At 43.0% G+C, this 25,722-nt stretch overlaps 1 protein-coding gene across 1 annotated transcript in view; it reads left to right on the top strand.

Moving 5' to 3' along the window:
• The first annotated feature begins 1,123 nt into the window (after positions 1–1,123).
• LOC101164923 (synaptic vesicle glycoprotein 2A) overlaps positions 1,124–25,722 on the top strand; it is a 35,605-nt gene continuing 11,006 nt past the window's right edge. The window contains exons 1-9 of the mRNA XM_023964183.1: positions 1,124–1,945; positions 13,509–14,264; positions 19,295–19,475; positions 21,344–21,495; positions 21,576–21,709; positions 21,924–22,013; positions 22,896–23,003; positions 23,229–23,317; positions 25,558–25,722. Of these exons, the coding sequence (XP_023819951.1) occupies positions 13,655–14,264; positions 19,295–19,475; positions 21,344–21,495; positions 21,576–21,709; positions 21,924–22,013; positions 22,896–23,003; positions 23,229–23,317; positions 25,558–25,722 (1,529 nt within the window). The 5' untranslated portion in view covers positions 1,124–1,945; positions 13,509–13,654. The remainder of the gene's footprint in view (positions 1,946–13,508; positions 14,265–19,294; positions 19,476–21,343; positions 21,496–21,575; positions 21,710–21,923; positions 22,014–22,895; positions 23,004–23,228; positions 23,318–25,557) is intronic.

The raw sequence follows: 25,722 nt of genomic DNA on the forward strand, positions 1-25,722 counted from the left end.
GAAAAGAGTCTGTCTGTGTATTTTCAAAGAAAAAAAATGGGTGTTCTGAACCAAGCGCCTCTAAGTCTGGACCTAAACCGGCTGACTTTCTCTTACTGAGCTTCCTGAAAATGTCTCTGATCATCTTCAAATACTCTTGAGAAATATTGCTTTTATTTAAAAAAAATATAGCATGTGCACAAAAACATAAAATGATAGAAATAGATGTCGAAATACTCAAAATTAAATAGAAAAATAAAACAGATTTTTTAGTATGTAAACATTGGTGTTATAAACCTAATGGATTGTAAAATAACAAATATTACTTAAATTGAACATGCAGTTCTCGTAGGAAAAAAAGTTGTCAAATGATGTAATAAAGGGATGTTTCTCTCATAGGTAAATGTAAAAAAATAAATAAAAATTGATATTCAAGAACAAAAAATAATTTTTTTTATTTGTTTTTCAGAAACCCTCTAGAAAGATCCAAGAAACACATTGAAATCTCCTAATATGACCACCAGGTGGCGACCAACCTGTTTTAGATTCAGAAAACCTCCCAAAACCTACAGCGTCGTCATTTTGATTTAAACAATCTTTTCAAAAAATAAAAATAAACTATCCTTTCTCTGGTCTTTTCATTAATGTTTCCCTGGCGAACAAAGCCACCAGTTTTTCACATTCTGTAATAAGGTCAAGTGAACAACATTTGCAAAGACAGTGAGTGGAGGGAAAAGCAATGAATGGATTCTGACCTCCAACAATTTTCCATTCAATCCAACTTTATTTATAAAGCGTTCCCAGTTGAGGTAGTGTTCAAGCTCTTGGGTTCAGATTGTTTTTGATAAGGCCAAATTCCTGCATATGAATGGTAGTAACGGATTCAAGAGTTTGAGTGTTCACCCGAGTGAAGAAGAAAACCTCACCTTCAAGGAGGATTTGGAAGAGAATCAGACTCACATGTGTCTCCGAATGACTGGAAAAGGATATAGATAAATAAAAAATACAAAATAAAAACCTGAAATTTTGATTCTAAAAAAACAACTAAAAGCTTAAAACGGCATTCCTCGTGCGGTTAAAAGCAGGTCTATTTGGAAATTATGAACTATGAACCCTGACGTTTTTCGCTTGTAAAGCTTAATAAATAATTTTGAAATCGGTTTTGTTTGGCAGCTCTGAAAAGAAGCCAGAACTGAAGAAAAGTTCCTCCAGTTTTCAGACTCCGACTGCAGCCTCCAAGCTGCAGGAGCTGCGGATCAATAGAGATGATAGCAGCTGAAAACCCGAAGCCCCTGAACGCATCATCGGGTCTGACTGCTGCTGATGACAGCGAGGGCAGCTGTCACGCACGCGCGCAGTAACGTAAACGTTTCATCTGCTGCTTAGGTGGCCGACACAAGCAGCAGAGAAGTGTCCATCACTTTTGGAAGCAGAGGACTGACTTTTGGACAAGGTAAAGATCCCGTCGCCATGGGAACCAGAGATGATGTGCACTCCAGGGTCACGCGCTCATGCGATTCTTCAGTTTTTGCGTAAATAATCCTCGATAAATGATTTCACAGCGTTGTGATGCTGCGTTGATTAGAGAAAACCTGTGAGTCATTTTCCACCAGGGGCGTCCTCGTGATCCCTTTACAGGCCAATTACTGGCACGAGTCCAAACACGTGCACGGCGAGGCTCGACTGACACTCGCCACTGCGCCAAATGAGAAACGCGCGTTTCCACCTGAATAAAATGTGACGCGGAGGCCTCATCTGAGTCTGACATCCCTTCTGTGTGCTAGAGGAGGAAGAGAAGAAGGAGGAGGAGAAGGAAGAAGAGGCAGTGTCACCGTGCGCAGGTCCGCGGTGCTACGTCAGCGTCCATCACAGGAGGAGCGCCTTTCTCCTCCAGCTCTCCGGTGACTCCCTGCTCTGCGTGGATCTCGGTCACCCTGGCACGCGCTCACCTTCCTGCCTCAGAAAGGTAAGAAACCAATTTGGAGTTCACTCTTAACGTGACTCTGAAACGAGCCGCATCCAGTCTTTTCTGGATCTGCGGCTGTTTGAAGACGCGCGCGCACGAGCAGAATGTCCCTTACAAGCACTCATGTATCCGTTCAAAGGTGTGTTTTATCGTGGTCCGCAGGGGGCGTAGACAACAGAACCCAGGAGGAGAAAGATTTGGGTTTTCATGTTATAAAATGATCCTCTGGATGCGCTTTTTGGCCAAAATGCGCCGAACCCGACAGAACCCCCCCCCCCCCCCCCGGTGCTCTCTCATGACGGCCGCTTTGGCACCGATGCCCTTGCGTATCCTTCTCCGCTGCAGAATCACAAATTCATACCGAAGCTCACTTTCATTTTACGTTTGGCACCCTAAAGTTTTTGTGTGTGTGTGTGTGTGTGTGTGTGTGTGTATGTGTGCTGATTTAAATCCGTGAATTTGCTATCTGTGCACGCGGGCGCGCAGCTTCGGGATGCTGTGCGTGGTGCGTCAAAATGACCTTGTGGAAAACCAGCGGGGAAAGTGTGATGGAGAAGGACTGAGGGGCCGGTTCTGGTTTCATGTGTGCTGCTGCAGACTGACCCCCTCCACCCCCCCCTCAGAGTCTGTACTGACATTTAAAATGCAGCTTCTGCTGCTGGTGTGTGTGTGTTTGGGGGGGGGGGGGGTGATGCTGTGTTAACTGGCTGAAGGATGCTGCTGCTGTGGCAGCCATCACTGAGGAACTGAGCTGCACAGACATGGATGTTCTCCATGATCCTATTGGAACACTTTTTGTTGAGTTTGTGGTCTTCGCTGTACAAGTGAATGATGGGATCTTTTTGGCTCCACCTTTTTTTTTTTGAGGTGGATGGTTAATATTATTCTTCCTAGTTTTCGTAACTCCGCCTTCAAAAACTCTAATTAGCTGTAAGCTCATGTCAGGCTCAGCCTCAGGTTGTTCTAAAGTCCTCCCCCATGCAGACTGTGTTGAAGCCAGAGGAGCCACAGGGTTATACCATTAAAAATGATAGAAATTTGTGAATAATATGATTTTTTACCCTTCTACAATCCCATATTTTTTATCATTAAACATCTTTAATGGCCTGCCCTGCAGGTTGGTCCAATATAAAGTCATGGATCAATTATTTAATAGTTTTATAAAGCTCACCAAAAAAATGGTTGCAGGTGTTTTTTAGGCAGCAACATTTGCTCAGGCATGCTATTCAGAAATAAGGAGTTATCACCTGATCCATCTTCCATCTAACAAGGTCTAGTGGTTAGTGACATGGACTGGGAGGGTTGCTGGTTCAAGTCCAGGTACCAACAGGATTTAGGCTTCTAGCATAATGCTCCAGAGCAGTTTCATGGTCAGAGTTATAACTGGGAAAAAGTCTTATGGGTCTTTTTAAAAATGTTCACGTCAGAGGATTGGGGACGTATTTAAAGAGAATTTAGCTCAAAGTTACATTTTTGTGTATTTCTTTTTTCAAATCATTGTACACCAGGAGCAGACAAAAACTACAAATGAAAAAAAGGGTTTATTTGTGACATAGGAAATACACTGAGCTTAAAATTGAATGAAAATCTACACAAATAATAATTATTTTAAGACTTAAAGTTCATATCAACTCTGTATCTGGTAATCCGTCAGATCCAGTCTGGGTTTTGGTGCTTGGTAACGGTGCAATACAGAAGAAGAAGTGATGAACGTATCATCCAGAGGTTCTTCTTCAACAGGAAAATGTTCTTTTCCTGCAGTGGAGGATTTACGGCTTTACTGGAGTTGGTTCTTCCCTCTGAGTTGAGGGTTCATTGCCCCACGTTCATGTTCCTAGCAGATCTTCAAACATTTCCATCTCTGTGCCATAACTGGTTAAACCTCCTAATTACCCGCATGTGTTCTCTGTAGAGAGCATTTTCTAAACCTGAATATTCCATACATTCCATACATACTACTGACTGAACTCGTTTTGGTATCTGCAGAGGACATCTTGGGCTTTTCAATGATACCAAGTATGAAGGTGGATGGGTCTCTAGGAATTGTAGTTTTGTTGGATTTAAAAAAAACATTTCGATTGGACAACATTTTTGTTACTTTGGTTGTCATAAGTCATGTTTTTCTGACCAATTCCACTTTGTTCGTGAGTATTCCCACAGAGCAGTCAGTCATGGTGTTCCCCAGGGCTCTGTGCTTGGTCCTGCTTCTTTCTGAAGCACAACTGCATGAATGCAGGGAGGCTGGCTCCACATTAAGTGTTCGTTCAAAGACATAAAGATCAGATGCAGAATCACAAAGCTGGTGTAAGAAAGAAGTCAAAATGCAAGCTTGATTAAAATATAAATGATAAAACTAAAAATCTGGATCTGAGCTCGAGAAACCTTCCAGTGTAAGACCGACAAACGGTTTCCAGTGATGGAACAGTCATCTGCAAATAAGATGAAACATATAAAGTGAAACCGATCACTAAGCTGTCCTTTTAAGTGTTATTTGGATCGCTGCACCCGCTTTGGCCTCCACCAGCACCACAGAACACGTGTAACTCCACTAGCCATTGATCTCCGGGTGACCTGTGGCTGAATCAAACCCATGAAACCACGCAGACTTTAGGAGCTCTCTGAGCACCGGAGCGTAACTCAAAAACACAGTGGAGCAAGCCGCTCCCATCTGTGAGCAGAAATTAGTCCCGTCACCAGCCACACCTAGCTTGTTCCTGGATTCATTAACACATCAGTCAAAAAAACAAACAAAGCTGCAGAGTTGAGGAAAAAGTCTCTGTTCCGCGCAGAAATGTGGAAAAAAACCTGTTTTATCTAGTCTGGTTTTGTTCCTCACGCCGGAGCATTCTGCTCTAACAAAGATTCACGGAGGCTGAGCGATAATCGATGGAATTTTCCCTCGTCTGCAGCTGAGGAGGGGCTGATTACTGTCTCTCTATTGACCACCGACAGCCCCTTTACTGCCCCCTTCACGAGGGGAATGCCGATGCTGAGTGGATTCACAACTCCACAAACCACCTATGGGTCTTCAGTTTTCACACTTCCATCAGACTCACCCACCCCCACCCCCACCCCCCAAAAAAGAAATCAAATCTTCAGAAATCACAGGTGTCATAATTCTGGGATGAAATCATATCTGTGATGAGATGCAAAAAAACACCAAAACGGGAGGATGATGCAAACAGAAAACAGAGAAGAAGCAGAGTTTTCTCCTGTGACGTCTGAGCAGAACTGCAGCAGATCCACAATCGCCTCCTCATGATCCCTGCATCACGTTTCCTGGGTGTCAGAAGGTTTTCTGCGTTTGTGAGAAAAGTGTGACGCCGTTTCAAACCGGGCCGAAACGTCTCAGCATCAGAGTAACATTAGCAGACATAACCGTAACATCCCCAGGAGAGAAGGAGTCTTTGTGGACTCCTAAAAAAACCACCTCTGCAAACAAAAGAGATTATTTTCAGATGAATGCATGCGTTGAAGATAGACGTGCAGGAGAAAATGTAACATTATATTTGGAAAAACACAGAATCGATTTGAAATGTTGCACATTCCAATGACCACTTAATGGTGAGATGTCCCTGACATGGCAACTATAAGCTACAGCAGGACTAAATCTGTTTATCATGGACAGCCGACAGTGACACTGCATCAAATTAAAAAGATTATTTATAGCTGAGAAACATCAATAAGCTCATATGTGTGGAAGAAATTCACCTTAAAACAAAGCATCGCCTATGAAGGACCAATTTACAGTAAATCAAATTGATGTGTGTGTTGGAGAGAATCGAGGGCAGCTATGCTTCAGGTGATAAAAACACTGTTTTCTATATTTTTGATGTGTAGAACAATCAAAAATACCACCCAGGTTCTGATATGATATTTTTTATGACATAACTCTGAAAGCTGTCAAACTCAGGGAACCCAAGAACAATTTTTTTCTGGGCTTTTAGGGTGAATTTGGTCTTTTTTTTGTTTGTTTATTTATTCAAATATAAATATTCAAATATAAAACAATACAAACAAACTAGCAAACCCAGATGCTTCCCTAGGGTGAATCTTAAATCTTAGTTTTGTCTTGGTTGAACTTCACTTAGTCTTCTACCAAAATGTAAAAAAGCAGCTAGAGACGTCGTCAGGTGTCCTTGTTTAGATCTAGATGCCTTGTCTCTACTAGAGGATATGTCCTCCTCTTAGGAGCCCATATAGTAAATATTGGCCTGAGGTACATCGTATCTTGATTTCAATTCTCTTTAACAACATGCTTCCAAACTGTTCTCTTTATTTATCTGATACATCAGAATGGAGCGGAGCACAGAGCTTGTGGCCCACCCAGCGTATTTTCTGTGTTCAAATCCGCGGGGCTGCGTTTCTTTGTGGGCTGCATTTGAAGGCTGCTGAGGTCACAGCGCCGCGACAAGTGCTGCTCAAATTCAACGACTCCTTCAAATGCGGACAACGAAGACGGTCTTCTTTTTCCTGATTTCAAGGATTGGTCTGGTGTGTCCTTCTATGCTGTACATACTCTAAGATGCGGCAGAACCTGGACATTTTCTGACAGCAATGGAGAACTGTCAAGCGGTGATAATTACACATTTTTATAATTACACCTCCAAGATTAAAAGTTGGATCATGTTTTTTTTCAGTTGATGGAAAAGTTTAAGTGAAATGCAATTATTCAGCATTTCCTCAATACGTTTTTCAAAGCAGAACATTCAGGGACGTTTTGATTCCTGCTTCAGCTGATCTGGATTCATTTATAGGGCAAGAAAGTTTTAATCAATGTAACTCAGGATCTTCATGTTTCTGTCTGCTGCCAAGGCGATGACCAGTAATGGCAGAAAGTCCCTCTGAGGAGACATTTGACGGCGCTCCTCATCAGGATTCTTCTCAGATTGTTGGAGCAGATGATGGGAAGATCTGCATCATATTTAGGGCAGGTCTGTGAAATGGCTGGGTTTGCTGCGGGGCTCGTCGTGTGGAGTTGAACACCAACCACAGGGGCTGATGCTGATGGGAAGAATCCATGTCATTGTTTGTGCGCCGCAGCCGTTGGCTCCTCTTCAGTTGGCTTTGCAGCGAGCAAAGCCAAAATGGACGCAGAGTGCTGACGTCATGGTTTCCGTCATGGTGTTGCTCCCTGACTGGCAGTCAGCAGGGTGAGAATGCACACTGTGGGGGGCGGGGGGTTTTGCATTTGGTTAAGTTTCCTCCCTCGTGCCGCCGCCGCTCAGGTCTGCAGCTCTGAACCGAGGCCCTTCAGTCAGCAATGCAGCCGGGTGGATCACCTCTGATCAGAGGTCACAGCGGGGCTGGTTTTAAAAAGCGAGGGAGAAAGTGGGTCGAGCCGTTGCCGCCGCTAATCACAACTACCCATCACGGCTGAGGAGCCAGACAGCTCCGGCACGGCCGTCCTTGAGGCCGTAAAACAAGACTTGAATCATTCGTGGAGCGTTCTCCCACCTTCAAGGATTCTCAGAGCAGTTTATGATGATCCACAGTGAAACATTCGTCTCACAATTATCACACACTACTAATTCCTGAGGTGTGTAGTTGTCGTGGTAACATGCAAATATGCATAAATGCAGTTTTAATACCTGCTGCTCATCCCTGACTGTGCAGCTTCTTTGTTTGTTTATTTAAGACAGGGACAGCACATTTAAAATGGCAAATGTCTAAGATTACAGCCTAATTTTCATCCTTACTCCCCGGACAGACTGCCGAGTAAAACGACAAATTGAACTAACAAAGAAAGGATACGGAACAACAATGACAAAACACAACAGTCAATTCATTAAACATTGCAGCAACTAAAGAAAAGTAGACAAAGAACAAGAAAATATATAAATAAAACAAAATAGGAGCACAGATATGACAGAAAAAAAAGGCACTTATTCTTATTTTGTTTTTCTTAAAGCCATGATTTTATCTGTTTGCTAAAAGAGTTCAGAGTTTGCAGTTCTCTTCTATTGGTGCGGCCTGAGTTCCAGGTGTGAGAGTACAGCCTGACCGAAGGCGCTCTTCCTGAGAGGAACAGTGCAGTCACCTGGGAAACTGCTCCTGGAGCTCTGTTTGTGTGTCTCTTGATTAAATGGCTGCAACTGTTGTCGCCTCCATTATAATCATTGCAGTTCAACTCTACACTGTGTTTTTGGTGTTTTTAACATGCATTTTTCTGATGATGGAGGCCATAGAAAGCGGTTAATGACAGGAAAGTGGGCAGCATCACCTTCCAAAGCAGGATCTTTTTGTTGTAATGTCAAACTTTACCTCTAGACGGCGCTGTTCGTGTGTGTGGAATCTCACCCCAACAAAAGACCTCTTCCTCTAATCTGAGTTTGATGAACATGTTTTGCAAATCTTTTCACATTTTTCTAATGTTGACCACAAGCTTGAACAGCTGCCACGGCGCCCGTGTGAAAGGGGAGGGGCCAATGATTCATTAGCGAAAAGGTTGAGTTTGAGATGTGGCCTGATTTCGGGGGTTTAATGCAGATATTCAGGGGATAGATAACATTATTGGTGTTTTTTTTAAGTAAGTTAAGAAATACTTGTTAACAATTATGATAAAATACATGTGTCAGTCTGGTAAATGATGACCTATATTCAAGTCGCCAACATTTGACCTTTGAGATTTCCCTTAGATCACCTGTGAGTGTGAACAGGGAGCTGCTGACATAAACCCCCAGAGCAGCAGATCCTGCTGCAGGAATGGTTGCTTCTTCATCTTCTCCATGCTGCAGGTTCTCTTCTTCAGTTTGTTCAGAAACGCTTCCGTTTAGCTGTGCTGATGTGACAGAAACAAACCTGAATGTGAGCGTAGGTGTTTGCTGACTGCTGAGGGGCGGGACGTTAGATGGAGCGGGAGCGTGGGCCGACCCAGAATGCAATGCAAACAAGAGGTCTAGTGGTTTTTGGTGTTTGTGGGCTTCAGGAGGATTTTGAAGAATAGGCTGTGGTTTGGGGAGCAATAGACAGAAAAGCACAGAAAGGAGCAGACATGTTCTCTGAAGTCCTGCTGTGAGACAACTCTGCAGTGTGGAAGAGCTGCAGATCTCCATGTTGATGAAGAAAGTGATTATTTTCCCCATGAATCGGAGGAGAGACATGTCAGACGTGACTCCAGGAAGAGCAGAGCAGGAGTCTGAAGGTTTTCCTGCCAGTCGGGTCTTCCGTTTAAGCTCAGATCCATCAAGACAAAGAACTCTGCTCTGCACCACATTACAGACGTCTGCTGCTCCAGGATTCATCGCAGCACACCTCTCACACACATTTTTTCCCGTATCGCACACTCCTACATGTGCACGGATACACACACAGCGCACCATCTGTACAGACTGGGAGATAAAATCCTATTTTGTCATATTTGACTGTGCTTTGACATATTTCTACATAATTCTACATATTTTGTCACTTTAACAAAGAAGAATATTAGGTTTTTTTTACAGTCTGTGTCTCATAGAAACTTGGATGACCAGAATATTGTTACTGAGGTGACTACTTCTCTAGAACTGTAAGAAATTAATAAAAAAAAAAATGCAATTGTAATTTGTCTTTCTCAGCACCTAAGGTCATGATATAAGGATCAAACTAGAGATTGCAAAAAGACAATAAATCACACTTAAAAAGAACAAACAAATGAAAAAAAAACACTTGGACAGTAAACAGTTTAAAAAGCATCTAAGTTGGCTCTAAGGACAGGAAAGTTCAAATGAAGCTTTATTTATATAGCACTTTTCATACATGGCGTTACACAAAGTGCTGTGGAGGTTTGAGAGAAAGCTGGGGGGATGGTTTATAGTCGGGGGCGAAGGTACAGAGAGCCCACCCTACCATAAAACTGAGATGGAAAGAAGGAAGGGGATGTTGAAAGGAAAGCAGGTAGAGGATGTAAAGAAGATCAGACGTCAGTGTCACAATCTGGGTTTCTTTGCCTTTGTTTCTGTTTTTGTTCTGTTTCTACTTTTGTTTTGAGTTTCTGTTTCCTGTTTTATTTTGAAGGGTTCCTGTATTTGTGTTAGTTCTAGTTTTACTTCCTGGCCCCAATCTGTCCTGATTGTTCTCACCTGTGTCTTGTCTGTTCTGTGTGTATTGAAGTCCTGTCTTTGCCTTCCTCCTGTGCTGGTCCATACACTCTGATTCCACGGTTGTACCTGGAGTTCTGGTTCGGTAGTTTGATTTTCCTGCTCAGCTTTGGTTTTTGATAATTAACCCTTGTGCTATCCTAGGCACTTTACCATTGGGAGTTGGGTCATCTTGACCCTACAAGACAGTGCTCTGAACCTTTTTTCTTCAATGATTTGTGATCTTCACTGGTGTCCATGGATTACATGAAATCTTTCCACCTTTGTCCACCTTTGTCATGGTAGGGAGAACACGTCAATGCAAGGGGGGGGTCATCCAAGATGGCACAAGGGTTAAAGACTGTGTTTGTCTTGGATCCTCCTGCCTCCTCATCTCTGCGTTTGGGTCATTCTCCAACTCACCCCCTTCGTGACAGTCAGGGCTGAAATTTGCTCTGTAGAAGCTGATATGACCAGTGGAGGTCTGATTATGGTAGGGGCTAGACCTGTTTGAATATTTCTTCTTAAATGAAGGCCAAACAGAAATGACAAGACTGTGGACCAGTGAGTTCCTGAGATGAAAGTGCTCACATGGCGGTCATAATGGAGTAAAAACTGGAAGATTAGGATAGATTTGACAGTTGCCGGGATTTGGTTTCAGAAAAGGAAGTTCTTCTGTCGGTTTTAATGCCGTTTCTGTTCCCGCTGTCTGCTGGCCTCACATGCTGCACATGCGTGTGAGGTTGCACGCCAGGTTGAGCTCTCCGTTTCCTCCGGCGTTGTCTTTGCTCAGGAGAGAGAGAGAGAGAGAAAAATGAAAAAATCTTGACATAATTCAATCTTTCATCCACCGCCAACCTAAATTAGTTTGTGATCCCTCAACTCCATGATCAATTCACACTTCATTACAGATGCCAGAATTGTTTAGAGGAATACCTTTTTTCAGGTTTTTTTCAAACCCCTCCCAAAACAAAGGACTGGAAGCCGACAAAGACGTAGCATTTTAGGACTTTGTGTTATTAAAATGTCCTTGATGGAACTAGTTTTCACATCTCCTTGTTTAAATGAGGCAATGAGGAGCTTCAGCTGGGAAAAAGCGCTGAAAGCAGACAAACCAGGACAGCTCAATATATGTTGGCCGATCAGTCACTCCACCAACCGAAGAGAAAATCGTTATTCTTCATTTTTCACAGCTGCAGCGATGGATTTGTGCCTTTGACTCATAAATGGGGGAAGGATCCAGAACACGCTCAGCCAGAACACACTGGGACTTTTTTCATTCAATGCAAACATTTTGAGAGAAGATCCAGTACAGTATTGTCAGAAGGATTTGTAACATTAATAGCTCCTTCATATTTTTAAAAATTCCCATCTAATGGCACCAAATATCCAGAGTCTGCACTCAACAAAACATCGCATCCGGCTGCTGACATGTGATGGATTTGAAGCTGAAGTTTTGATTCTGTCCTCGATTACCACAAAGATTGCAACCTTCACGTTCAGACCAACCAGAAGCGGATCTAAGGGACTCGCTAATGAAATTCTTTGCTGCCTTCTTGGGTTTCAGCTGTCTTCCAGCAGCCCTGTTTTTGCAGAAAGGTCCCAGCAGACCTCTAGGCTGTGAGATGTTGATAGTCTGTGTCTGTTCGTCACCCTCGAGACTCTAAGATGCTTTCAAAGACTCCCTCCCTCCTGCTTGATCTTATCCGCTTTCATCAGCTCCAGCTGTAATCAGATAAATGCCTTTTAATGAGCAGGAGCGCAACGGAGAGGTTTGTTTGGGGCTGCCTGGTTCAGTTCAGTGCTGCACGAGCACTGTGCCTGATAATTAATGACACTCATTGATTGATGGGAACGGATCAATGTCTTTACAAACAGCATTAATGAAGCTTGGGTTTATATGACAACCTCTAACCATATTTTCAATTCATATAGATTAGAACATTGTATTCTGCATATGTGCAGTCATGTAAAGTTTTTTTTTTTTAACAGTTTGTGTTTTTAGAAATGTGACCCTAAATGAAATACATGTTTGTTCTGATGCTGATTTTCTGCTTTCTTTGGGACCCTTTTGACATCATGCGACCCAATTCTTTTTTTAGCTGCTACCCGACTAGCTCCTGCTTTACTGAGACTGTCAGGCGGTCAGGTGAGATGGCTGCAGAAACAACCCAGATAAAGTACCACAGAGTACTGCAGCCTTTTGCTTCACCTCTTTGTGCGGTGTGTTAAGCTGACCACATGAGGTAAAACTGCCAAAAAATGTTTATGAACCGTTCTATTTGTAATGAAAGACGATCCATGATTAGAGAATTTAGATTTTCCTTTTTGAATTTTTTGATGGATTCAGAATCGTGCTTCACTGGACCTCTGAATGGGTCTAAAGATGCTTTAGGCCTGGTTGTCTCCTCTGATGGGTGATCTGTGTTTTTGTGTTTGTTGTTGGTGTGAACCAAACTAATGAACTGGGATTTGCCTTAAAAAGTGGGTATCAGTTCAGCAGTGTTACACAAACATCAATTGTATATGAGAAACTGGACCATGGCAATACAAACATGAAGTACACACTGGCTCTAGAAGCCAAAATCCCATAGACTTACTTCTATAGAGAAATAAACAGCTGTTAGTCATTCTATTGGTCAGAATAAACATTCTGGATCTGATTTTTTTTTTTTAAACATATTCTTAATTATCCTCTTTTTTTACTCTCATATTTTTCTCTGTAGTTCAAGTTGCGCCAGTTATAAACTAACCAGTCTGGTGCCTTAACATCAGATGATCAATATGTTTCATTAACAGTTTTCGTATAGCCCACTTTCAAGTGGTAGGGGTGTGGCCATCCAGCAAGCTCACACTTGATTGGTGAGAGTGGTTGCCATAGAAATGTAGACTCAGACCGATTCGGCCCATCACTGCTTACTGATGATTTCTGGCTCCAACGTGGCGGCGGCCATATCGCAAAAATAATATTAACTGAATTGACTGGAAGCAATTGAGTTAAGCGAGTGAGTTGTCACACTCACTTGCTCCAGTTCTCTTATACTGCTCTCGTGCACAACCCAATCAGGGCTCAAATTCACCAGAAATCCTCTCCCAATCACCTGTCCACCAGACTATCCTGGACTGAACGAGATTCCAGAGTCTGGAGGTTCTGAACAGAACACTGACTAAATGAAACCCTGAAAAACTGCTACTGATTGTGTCACGAAATCATCAAACTACGAACCAAGAGCTTTTCTGAAACACTTCATAATTCAAAGCTGAGCTTCAGTCCAGCTCTCACCCAGTCAATCACTGGGATGCGTCTCTAACCTTCTGGGTTGCAGCTCTGGATATTACCTGCATATCTTGTCTCATTGCATGCTAGCTGTGTGCTGCACCGGAGTGTCGATAGCTGTGACAGAACTGTGTGTCTTACTGCAGTTGATGAAATCAACGCGTCTTCCATATTGTTTTCAGTCCTTAGTGACCATGCTAACACACTCTCCATCTGTGCTGCTCTGCAGGATCTGAAGTTCCGCTGGAGAAGGGAGCTGTCCGTGGGGCTGACTTCAGTTTGGGCAACAGAAAACCTTTGCACACACTCATGAGCTTGGGCCGCTCCTGATACCTCCTGTTGTCAGCATCAACTCACCACCTTGCCACATCCAAGATGGACGATGACGGGCGCTACAGGGACGGCCGCTCGGACTTCATCCGAGGCGCCAAGGACATTGCCAAAGTTGCTAAGAAGCAGGTCGGCAAAAAGGTGGGACGTGGCGTGGACAAGATGGCCGACGAGTACACCAGGCGCTCCTACAAGCGATTCGAGGAGGAAGATGACGATGATGACTACGGTGGTGTGCCAGGCGGCGATAGTGGATACCACCGGAACGACAGCCGGGCCAACGATGATGAAGGCCACAGCGATTCCACTGAAGGACACGATGAGGATGATGAGATCTACGAGGGCGAGTACCAGGGCATCCCGAGGGCTGACTCTGTAAAAGCTGGCAGCATGGACGGCGTGGTGGCCGCCCAGGCGCAGCAGTTCAGAGATCTGTCCGCCTATGAAGGCGAGAGGAGGAAAGACCAGGAGGAGCTGGCTCAGCAGTACGAGAGCATCCTGCAGGAATGCGGCCACGGGAAGTTCCAGTGGACCCTCTACTTTGTCCTGGGACTGGCGCTGATGGCAGACGGCGTGGAGATCTTTGTGGTCGGCTTCGTGTTGCCAAGTGCAGAGAAGGACATGTGTCTATCGGAGCCAAACAAGGGCATGCTGGGTAAGCTGTCTAGGTTTTTCCAAGCATTCTTTACTAAGCCTCATTGTTTCTGTTTTGGTGCTTCGCATCACTGCTCTACATTTAAATGTCTTATCTTAGCAGCTACCTGTGGGACTTTTCTCCAATAATTGCTTCCTGACAGGCTCGCTGTGTGCAGAGCTGTTCAGGTTCAAGCTGAGAAGCTGTAGAAGGAGCAGAATCTAAAATCCACATTCCAGTTGCTCAAAACATGACGTATGCTGCTCCAGTTCACTGGTGTTTTTCTAGACAGAGTTCGTGTGAAGGGAAATGCTCCTCCCCAGCTCTGAATGAGCAGAACCGCACACACGAGACATGAAGGTTTGTGTTGACTGTGTACTTAAAGGAACACAAACTGTGATCAGGTTCTCCTCCTGAGGGCTGATGTCCACATCATTATCATCATCCTGTCATCAGCTTCACAGCCTCAACCAGAACTAAAGGTCTTATATTCTGAAGAACATACATAATGAGCTTCAATAATGAAAAGGTGATAACTGACAGTGGCCTTGTGGAAGAGTGTTCACCCTGAAAGTGGAAGGACGTGAGTTTAAATCCAGCCTGGCGCATACCAAGGACTAAAACTGGGACCCAATGCCGCCCTGCAGGACATTCAGCATTAAAGGGTTGGATTGGGAGGTTAAACCGCCAAATGGGACTTTAACTTTTAACCTGAATAAATAATGATTTTTTTTTCTTTTTTCCAATGGGAGCAAAGCATTTTCAAACCTGCCTGACTCTTAATTCTGCTGGCTGGTTGGGTCACTGTGGACAGCAAAAGCTGCTTTCATGTCTCTATAGCTGACTGTTACTGGCAAGTTTCCCTCTTTTTTGTGATATGTTTAAATTGAAACACACCGGAGGACTTTTCAGGGTGGCCTGGATTGGTAGTGGGTAGCACTCTTGCCTCACAGCAAGAAGGCCCTGCGGTTCAAACCCAGCCAGGTTCCTTCTGTGTGGGCTTTGCATGTTCTTCTCGTGCATGATTGTGTGGCACTACAACGGCTAGGTGAACTGTCCACAGTGAAAAGAAAAATGGTTTGATAGATAATTTTTCAGAATGACTATTAAAGGCAGGGATAGGCCTGGTTTGTCCATCCTCTGATTCAAGGTCATGAAATTGTAATCTTTCAAACTTTGACCAAGCGGTCAACGACCAATCTAATCAGCGGTGAACCTGCTCCTGAGTTTGGATCAGTGTTCTGCTGCAGAACTAAAGTGCTCTCAGACTTAGTCTCAGGAACTCTTAAGGGGAATTATCTTTCAGGACTTTCTGGAATTGAACAGAACCAATGGTTCCATCCATTTTGGTCCCCCCACACCATGACATCACCACCACCATGTCTGACTTTTCAGTCTAAATGTTTTGAGACTCGCTTCTTCCAGAATTTTCCTTTTGTGTTTCATCAGAACATTAGTCCAGAAGTCTTTCTTTATGTTCTAACTCTCCATGGATTCATTTTTGTCCAGAAGTCTCTCTTACTTTAGTGCTTATTTGATGACCTCCTGGATAGGTTCTTGTTGGGTTCTTGGACCTAGTGGGTTCGTTTTTCATTCAAGTTCTCCACTGTTTACATCATGAGTAGAAAATGCTTTTGTAACCCCAACTTGGCTGAAACACCTCAGTGACTTTATTTATGAAATGATTTCTATGACATTTTTTGCAAAAAAAATTTTTGCAAGACATTTTGCAAAAATGTCTAAATTATCCTTGTGGGCTCTTGAACAAATTCTTACAGAAACAGATTTATTTCTGTCTGTAATGATGAACATGTAGTGGCCTATGTTTGCTGGATGGGGGTGGGGAGTTGGTAAAGGGAGGTCAGACCAGCCTCCATCTCCCCTGTTCTGTTACGCAACAGGCGTGAGTCATGCCACAGAGCCTCCTCCCATGATTCCCTCTGTCCTCCTGGTTCCTCAGACATCCATGTCCGTCTGCATTTGTCTGTGAAAACAGCAGCATCGACACGACGGTGGAGACAGTCTGAGCATGTGGGAGCTGTGAGGGCTCGCAGAATATTAACCCCCCCAGCAGCTGAAGGCGTTTAGACCGTCCCAAAGAGGCGAGTTTGGAGGCGGAAGCAATTACAGCCTCTTCCATTATTACGGCTCCTGAGCTCATTAAGATCCTCAAAATGCAAATTTTATTAGGCGGAGAGTCTAGAATGGCAGTTTTTAAGGAAATCCTAGATGCTTAAGCCCAGACGTGAGGTTAGAAAGTGATTTAGAAGAGATTTCCCAGCATTCCCATCTTCACAGAGGACTTTACGGCTGACCTGTTTCGTCTTCATGCACACTGATATTTCTGTTGTCTTTAAAAAGGCTAAAGCAACACCTGGCTGATGTGAGACGATAACTAGAGCTGCAAACAATCCCGCCTAGCTAACTAACTTGGAGGAAACCGAATAAGCATTTTCCCCGTGTTGGGGGTTTTAGTTTGTATAAAACGGCGTTCACATCCCAGCGCTCGCTGCATTCATTTTTCAGCTTCAGCTGCTGCACGATCCTGGCAGGGAGAGTCTCTGCTCTCCCGCAGCCATAGGAAACTATCCAATCCCATTCAAAACGGCAGAAAAGGGAAAACCAGCTATTTATAGAGACAACCCCCCCCCTCCATCCTCCTACACACACACACACACACACACACACACACACACATTCACTCATGTTCAACGTGCATCAACAGCCCTGAAGCCTTGGGGAGTTTTGTCACAGTGCCACTCTCCTCCTCATCCTCCCTGCTTTCCTCTTACTCTCTTTTATTTTCTCCTCTCTGCCCACCCCTCCCCCCACTTCCTGTTGTGAGGTATCAGCTGCTTCCTTTCCTTTATTACAACCTATTCTCACCTCATCGTTCAGCTTCGTCGAAAGCCAACCAGAAGGAACGGAGTGTCTGACCTTCATCTCTGCTTTGACACTGAGCTGGTGTGGAGCTCTTCCTGTCTTTACACTGGGGCAATTGTGACACACTGAACCCCTTAACTCTGCAGCTTTAGTGCCAGTGTTGGCGTTATTTGAACTACTGGAAGTCTTTGACCATTTGTGCAGGTTTTATAATTCCAGCGCATTCTGAAACTGAGAAAAGCAGCTTTGCGCTGACATGCCAGTAGTCCGAAATGCGCTGGACGTTGTGGCGCAGGCAACATCTTCAGTATTGACCCTTTAACTCTGGTAGTAAAGTGTTGACACATTTCACATAAACCACCATCTTCTGCTCCAACTTGAGCGCAAAGCTGCTCTTCACTGCATCAGAATACGTAGCAATTATGAAAATTGCATAAACGGCGGAAGAGTTATGGTAGTACGAAGGACGTGGTCTATATTGTGTCATTGGCGACGTCTTTGGTATAGATCCTTTAACGCCGGAGAAGTTGCTGACAACACCTACATAAAACATGCTCTTTTAATTACCGTAATTCTTCAATCGTTTTCACATTTCATGTAATTCCAGAGGATTCTGATGCAGAAAAAAGCAGCTTTGCACACCGACTTTGCACCAACACTTTTTCTTAATTGTGCAGCATCGACACTATCAGCTGATTTATGTTGATTCTGTAAACTCTTCACTGCTGTAAATGTTATGTCAGCTCAAGGCTGCTTTCCTCCACTTCAGAATCCACTGGAATTACGTTCATTCCTTTTTGCAAATGTATTTTTTTTTCTTTTTTAGTACAAAAGAATCTTTAAACTTTTTTTTCACAAGGTCATCATTTGAAATCATTGAGTGAAGCTCAGATTGAGGACAATCTAGAAGTCATTGTAGAAGCTCTTAAAATCAGACTTGCATTTGAATCCACAAACATGTTTCATTTCTCCTTATTTGTTTGTTTTTTATTTTTTAAAATATTCTGTTAGGTTTCATCTTTGAGCGTCATTTAGACTTCCAATTTGTGATAAATGGGTCATCAATGATCCTTTGGAGAAACTGCAGCTGCTAATGCATTCAGACCACACAGAGGGCCAGCTGAATGACAGCAGCAGAGATAATGATGCATTGACGGGTCAACTCTGCTGCACTGGCGCTCTGCATGGACCCGTCCTGGTTCTGGAGGTTGTCTGTTAGCTGTCAGTCCGTCCACCTCGTTACGGCTGCAATGCGGCGATGGTTACTGACTCTGCTCATCATCGCCGTTGTGGCGTGGAGCTTTGACGTCACTCGCAGCTGAATCTGCTTGGCCAGAGTGGAAAAAACTCTGGTTTTCATTTCAGACCCTGTCATTTACGCTGCTTTTGCAAAACTTTCCTTTTTCTTTACTGTGACACCTTTTCAAAATGCAGAGGATCCTGGGAAAGTCACATTTGTTGTCAGACCCAGAAAATGTCTTTTTATCTCAAGATAAAGGGCTATATTTTGAATCTTAATTCAGTACTTCCTCAGGTTTTGCATGAATTTCAGATTTGTTGTTAAAAAATATCCTTTTTAGGTTTTTGTGTCACTATCAATAGCTGACTCATATTTGCCATTGGGAGCAAACGAAAACCCATATATTGTGATGTAATTCGTGCAGAAAACGATGGCTCTCTTCTGTGCTTTGTGATAATGACAGGCTTGGAAACCGCCTTGTGTATTTAGTCCAGGGTCATTAAAAAGGGAAGTAAAGTCAGTGTAAATAAGACTACCGTGTAATCTGGGAGCAGCTCTGACAACTTTCAGCGTATTAAAAATGAAATGTGCTACAGAAAACATTGTAAATCACCTGCTTCAGCTCGTAAAAAGAAAAAAGATACACGCTCGGACCGCTCAGATTGAGGCTCCGTTTCATTTATTCAGAGTGACTGCATCGATATGCAAGAGCTCAGAAATAATGTGGACAAGGCTCGTTTCCAAAGACCAGACTCTTTTCACTCTTTTTACATCAGTATGCAGCTCAAATACAAGAAGGGTATTTTTCTGTGCTTTATTAAAAATATTTCAATTTTTTGCCTCATTTACTTGTTTATGAAGATATAAAAGGAAAGCTTATTTTTCCCCTCTTCCTCATTGGTTACTTCCGTCCTGTCCTCTTCTGCAGGTCTGATCGTGTACCTCGGGATGATGGTCGGCGCCTTTGTTTGGGGCGGCCTGGCTGACCGCATCGGCCGACGGCAGACCCTCCTGATCTCGCTCTCCATAAACAGCGTGTTCGCCTTCTTCTCGTCTTTCGTCCAGGGCTACAGCTCCTTCCTCTTCTGCCGGCTGGCCTCTGGTGTGGGGTAAGGAGACAGATGAGTCATCCTGCACAGCAACTAGAGCCTAAGTCAGTCACGACCTGCAGATGCACGGATGCCACCACCCCAGCTGGGAGAAGAAATCAATGCCCTTTCAGAATTCAAGTGGAGCAGAAATGCACCCCTCAACAGATCTGTCAAAGCGACGCTCCACATCAGATCCTATTCTAGAAATGCTCTTCTTTTCTGAAGTTTTACTCTACCTATCTAGGCACATCTTTAAAGCTTTGATGAAATGCAATTTTATTTATATAGCCCAAATTCACAATAACAGTCGTCTCAGTGGGCTTTGTGCCGTTAATTGTAAGGTAAACATACAATAACAAAGAATCCTAAATGCATAGAATTCAATAGGATAATACTAAAAGTTTATCTAAACAGACTAAACTAAACTGGCATCCCTGCCCTTGGACCCCCCTTCGCGATAAGAAACACTTCCTAAAAAAAACGGAATCCGGAAAAAAACAAAGAAACCTCAGGAGTGTCCACATGAAGGAGGGATCCTCCCCCAGGACGTACAGATGATTTACCCGAACACTTAGATAATAATTAGCTTATCTAACCCTACAACTACATATTTAAAGTCCAGCAAATAATATTCATCCAGATGAAGTTGGGGGACAGCTGGGGGCGCGAGACGAGCCAGAGACAGGATCCACAGCCAGGTGTAGAAGCAGTAGTAGAGGCAAGCCAGAGACGAGGTACACGATCAGGTACAGGAGCACGGATGAGCCAACTGGAATCTGGAAGCACTCCCACTCCCCAGGAGGGGAGAGGGAAAGAGGGACAATACATGAATCGCACTGCACCAAACAAAGGCATGGAGAACTGGATGATAAATAAATGATCAAGAATAAAGTAGAAGTAGATGGGAAATATCCAGAGAGGTATTTATTATTGTTAGTATTATATTTGAACATTTTCATGAAAGTCCCGGCCGGAGAAACCAGCCACTCAAACATCTGTGAAATCTTGTCACCTCCAACAAACAATGGTTAATGTGCAGCAGCATTAAAAACAAATAATGTAAAATCTCTGTCGTGCAGGTACTCCAGCATACAGACCATTTCACAATCCTTTATCCAAAAGTACCTAATAGTACACCAACTTTTGAACAAACTGCATGCAGTTCATGCCATTTCTAACATAAAACATTAATCTATTTATATTATTATTGGTTTTTATTTAAAAGGGTTAAAACACATTATTGCAGAGGTTTTAATGTGCTCATTTCAGCTCTGAAAGGAAAAATCTCCACATTTTCTTTGACTTTTGACCCTCTAAGGCTTCCATCTTCCATTGGCGACACGTTAACCCGGGCTAATCTTTTGTCTCAGATCTTTCAAATGTTTTGTAGCTCCCTCTCACGGGAATAATCAACCACCAGAAAGACGTCTTCCTAATGTTCCCTTCAGTGGGAATTTTCCTCCCCACTGTCTCCGTTCGCTAGTTCAGTGTGGAGATCAAATCTGTTCATCACTGATAAAATAATTGGCAGTGAAAGGGATTATTTATTAAAATAAACTGAACTGAAATTCCTTTACTTGACTTTATTCACAAATATAAACAATTTAGACTGTTTTTGCATTTAATTTCCACTTTAACCAATGATAAATTGATCAGAAGTTGAACTTTACATTGTCAGCTGTTCATTATTCCTTATGTAATTAATCACTATTTATGTAAAGACCAACTCTGATGAAAATTGTGTTTTTAGTGTTTTAAAAACTGTTCTTGAGGCATTTTAACGTTGAATGACAAAAAGAGAATATATAGCTTTATTTGAATTGTCCTAAATCTGTTTTTCTCTTTTTCTCGTCATTCTCTAAATTAATTGCTCTGTAACTCCACAGAATCGGCGGCTCCATCCCGATTGTGTTCTCCTATTACTCTGAGTTCCTGGCCCAGGAGAAGCGAGGAGAACATCTGAGCTGGCTCTGCATGTTCTGGATGATTGGTGGCATCTACGCCTCAGCCATGGCGTGGGCCATCATCCCTCACTACGGTTAGGAAAAACCTCACAGCCGGGCCACTCAGTCTGATCTCATCACAGATTGCTAACGAACATCTCCCCTCCGAATTCAGGCTGGAGTTTCCAGATGGGCTCGGCCTATCAGTTCCACAGCTGGCGCGTCTTTGTGTTGGTGTGCGCCTTCCCCTCCGTGGCGGCCATTTCTGCCCTCTCCACCATGCCCGAGAGCCCTCGCTTCTACCTGGAGGTCAGCCTTACAGCTGGCAGCGCACTCGCACCTGCAGATTTTTCATTAACATGGACCGAATGCAAAAACAGCCCGTAGACAGGAAGCTGTCACCGCACTTTCACAATAAAAGCCACAGAAGAAGGGCTTATTTTCCAGGGGGATTCTGAGTAAAAATGCACGTTTGTATTGATGCTGATCCTCTGGGTTTTTTTCCTTTTCTCGTCCTCTTCAGAATGGGAAGCATGATGAGGCATGGATGATTCTGAAGCAGGTCCATGACACCAACATGAGAGCTAAAGGATGCCCAGAAAGGGTCTTCTCTGTAAGTCAGAACATTTTCGTTGAAAAGCAAATTATATGGATCTTCTTTGTCTAAAATAAGGAAAAAAAATATCAGAGTTGATACCATAAAAGTGCAAAAAGCAAATTCAGACTGTCAGAAAACGAAAATAAAATCAGCTGCTCTTCGCAGTAAAATGATGAAAGATTTTTTACTCTGAACAGTTTTCTCTGAATTTCGACCATAAGTGATCCATTTGCAACTATGCTTAAAGAGTTTCTAAAGTGTTTGGAAACGTCTGCAGCAGTTCACAGTTGTGGGTGGAAGAACCTGCCCCTTACGTTACCGGAGGTTTTAATCTGTCTGCATACATTTTCTCTCAAAAATCACATAAAATCTTCATTTTAAACCCATTAGAGACTGTTTTCAGTTGAGTTTGTGTGATTCAAAAAAGATTTTATCTCCCTGGGCTCTGACAGCTCACACAATTGGATTTGAAACGAAGACAACAAATGCAAATCAGCCTCAAGCTCCATCTGTAATCACAATGAATTTAGATGTTTTTGAAGCAAAAGCATTTTTTCTTTTTTGGCTTTCAGACATAGAATCAGTTGAAAGTGCTTTACGGAGATGCAACAGCTTTGCAGGACAGTTAATTAAAATGAAATGTGCAGAATAAAAGACAGTACATATAAAGATGAGTAAATGTAAAGAATGAGTTCACAGATACAAATATAAATGTACAAATCTAGCTGCTAAAATGACCGAGAAAATGTTCCTAAAGATGAAGACACGGCTCATGGCTGCCATGGAAACACCACATCTGTGCAAATCAACATTTTGACTTTAAACTAAAAACTTTGAAAATGAAACCAGTCCTTCAGTAGGAAATGAGCGCTGAGCTTTCTGCTTCTGCCCTTTCAGGTGACCACCATCAAAACCGTGAAGCCCATGGATGAGCTGGTGAACATGGGCGATGGCGCCGCCTGGCACGCCAAGTGGAGGATAAAGCTCACCACTCTGTTCCACCAGGTAACCAGCTTTGCTTGATTCAGGTACTTCTCTGCAGCTCTCTGTCTTTGCGTCCCGGTGGATGGAGTCTTTTTGTTATGTTTGCCTGCTGCTGTGTTTACTTCTCTCTTGGAGGAAAGTGTTTTTCCTCTTTCAGCTGAAGAACAAAGCCACAGAAGTCTGTTTGCTTTTGATCCCACTGTGTTTTCTTCCTGCCGTGCCTCCGGGTTTTCTGTGTTTTCCTAGGTGTGGAATAATTTCCTGACCATTTTCAACCCGGAATATCGCCGCACCACCTACATGATGATGGCCGTTTGGTTCTCCATGTCCTTCAGGTAGGAGAACGCAGCAATGGTCCAGACATTTTTACACAAAACAAGCAGGCAGATGTAGAACTACATACTCACCTGATGCCCAGTATTATCAATCCGCCATATATCAATTGAGATTACTTTTAATATTGCTTTTTAATTTGAATTAATATATATATATATTTATAAATATATATATATATGCATATGTACATCAAGCTCAAGGCCCCAACTGACAGTGTGCTCAGTGAATGTCTCAGACAATGGAGAGCAGAGGACACAGTGCTGGAGGACAGATCCTCATGGGAGGACAAACCCCTGCATGGGATGTACCACCGGACCATAACTGAAGTGAGAAAGGGCTGACCTACAGGACGGCACTGAAGCACTCATCCTGGCAGCTCAGGAACAAGCCCTGAGCACCAGAGCCATAGAGGCTCAGATCTACCACACCAGACAAGACTCAAGGTGTAGATCTACCACACCAGACAAGACCCAAGGTGTAGACTGTGCAAAGAGGCGCCTGAAACAATCCAGCACATGACTGCAGGGTGTAAGATGCTGGCAGGTAAAGCATACATGGAGAGCCACAATCAAGTGGCTGGAATAATATACAGGAACATGTGTGCAGAATATGGACTGGAAACCCCAAGGTCAAAATGAGAAACACCTCCGAAGGTGGTAGAGAATGAGAGGGCAAAGATCCTGTGGGACTTCCAGATCCAGACTGATAGGATGGTACTGAAGAACCAACCAGACATTGTAGTGGTGGATAAAGAACAGAGGAAAGCCGTTGTGGTGGATGTGGCAGTGCCAAGCGATGGGAACATCAGGAAGAAGGAACATGAGAAACTGGAGAAATACCAGGGACTCAGAGAAGAACTGGAGAAAGCCTGGAAAGTGAAGGTGACAGTGGTGCCTGTGGTAATTGGAGCACTCGGGGCAGTAACCCCCAAGCTGGAGGAGTGGCTACAACAGATACCTGGAAAGCCCTCAGACCTCTCAGTCCAGAAAAGCGCAGTGCTAGGAACAGCTAAGATACTGCAGGACCCTCAAGCTCCCAGGCCTCTGGTAGAGGACCCGAGCTTGGAGGAGAAACCACCCGCGGAGGGGGAGAGGGTTTTTGTAAATTTATTTTATATTATATATATATATATATATATATATATATATATATATATATATATATATATATATATATATATATATATATATATATATATATATATGACATACAGTATATATATATATATATATATATATATATATATATATATATGACATACAGTATATATATATATATATATGACATACAGTATATATATATATATATATCAGAAAACACAAAAAAGTATTTGAGAAAATGCCTCAATAAAGGTTTTTTAACGCCCCCCTCCAAACATTCTTTGGTCTATTTTCACATCATTCCCAGTGGTTAATTATAATTATGCTGCTTTTAGGCAAAATTAAAACCCTATGTCATTTTCTAGGACATATTTTCTGCAGAGCAACGGACGTTTATGAGAAATTTACCTTTGAGTTGAAATAGAGTAGAACACTTTAAACTGTTTATTTTTTCTGCGGTTATATTTTGCGTTGAGGTGATGGTCATGGCTTATCCATTGACTGAATATGAGAACTGGACTGAGCGACTCCTCCCACTTGCATTCCAAACAGGAAGTGGCTCCAAGAAGCCTTCTTTAGTGAGATAAACTGCTGTTACTCAGTCATTCTGTTTGTCAGAATAACCATTCTTGCTCTGATACCTGTTTTGTTTTTACATGTTCTGTAATTCCTCTTTTTTTTTTTCAAGATTTAAGTTACAAACTGACCAATCAGATGCCAACGATCAAAACGTCAGACAGACTTTGTCTGACCCACTTTCAAGTGTTATTGGTGTGGCCTTCCAACAAGCACACTCCTGATTGGTGAAAGTGGTTGCTATAGATACCTTGACCTAGACCAACTTTGACCATTCACTGATTACTGACGACGTCTGTCCAACAACGCTGCGACTGAATTGACTTCATTTGATTGGAGATAATGTCACACTCACTCAATGGGCTTAACTTCTGAAAAAAATGTTTATGAATAATAAGACTACGAATGAAGTTTTCTTTTTTTCTGTAAACTGATATTGCATAAACTGGAGTGAACTAGTAAAATTGTTTTCTTCTTTAAACACTCTCTGCTTTGCTGCTGTTGGATTTCTTAAGCCACCCTCTGTTATTCATGTCAGGACTGACTCATTGTCCCTCTTTCAGCTACTACGGTCTGACGGTGTGGTTCCCTGACATGATCAAGTACCTGCAGAAGCAAGAGTACGCCTCCCGCACCAAGGTCTTTGTGAAGGAGAAAGTCGAACACATGACCTTCAACTTCACCCTGGAGAACCAGGTCCACCGTCAGGGGCAGTACTTCAACGACAA

Source organism: Oryzias latipes, chromosome 16 (genome assembly GCF_002234675.1).
Source record: "Oryzias latipes chromosome 16, ASM223467v1".
In the NCBI taxonomy this organism is placed as follows: domain Eukaryota; kingdom Metazoa; phylum Chordata; class Actinopteri; order Beloniformes; family Adrianichthyidae; genus Oryzias; species Oryzias latipes.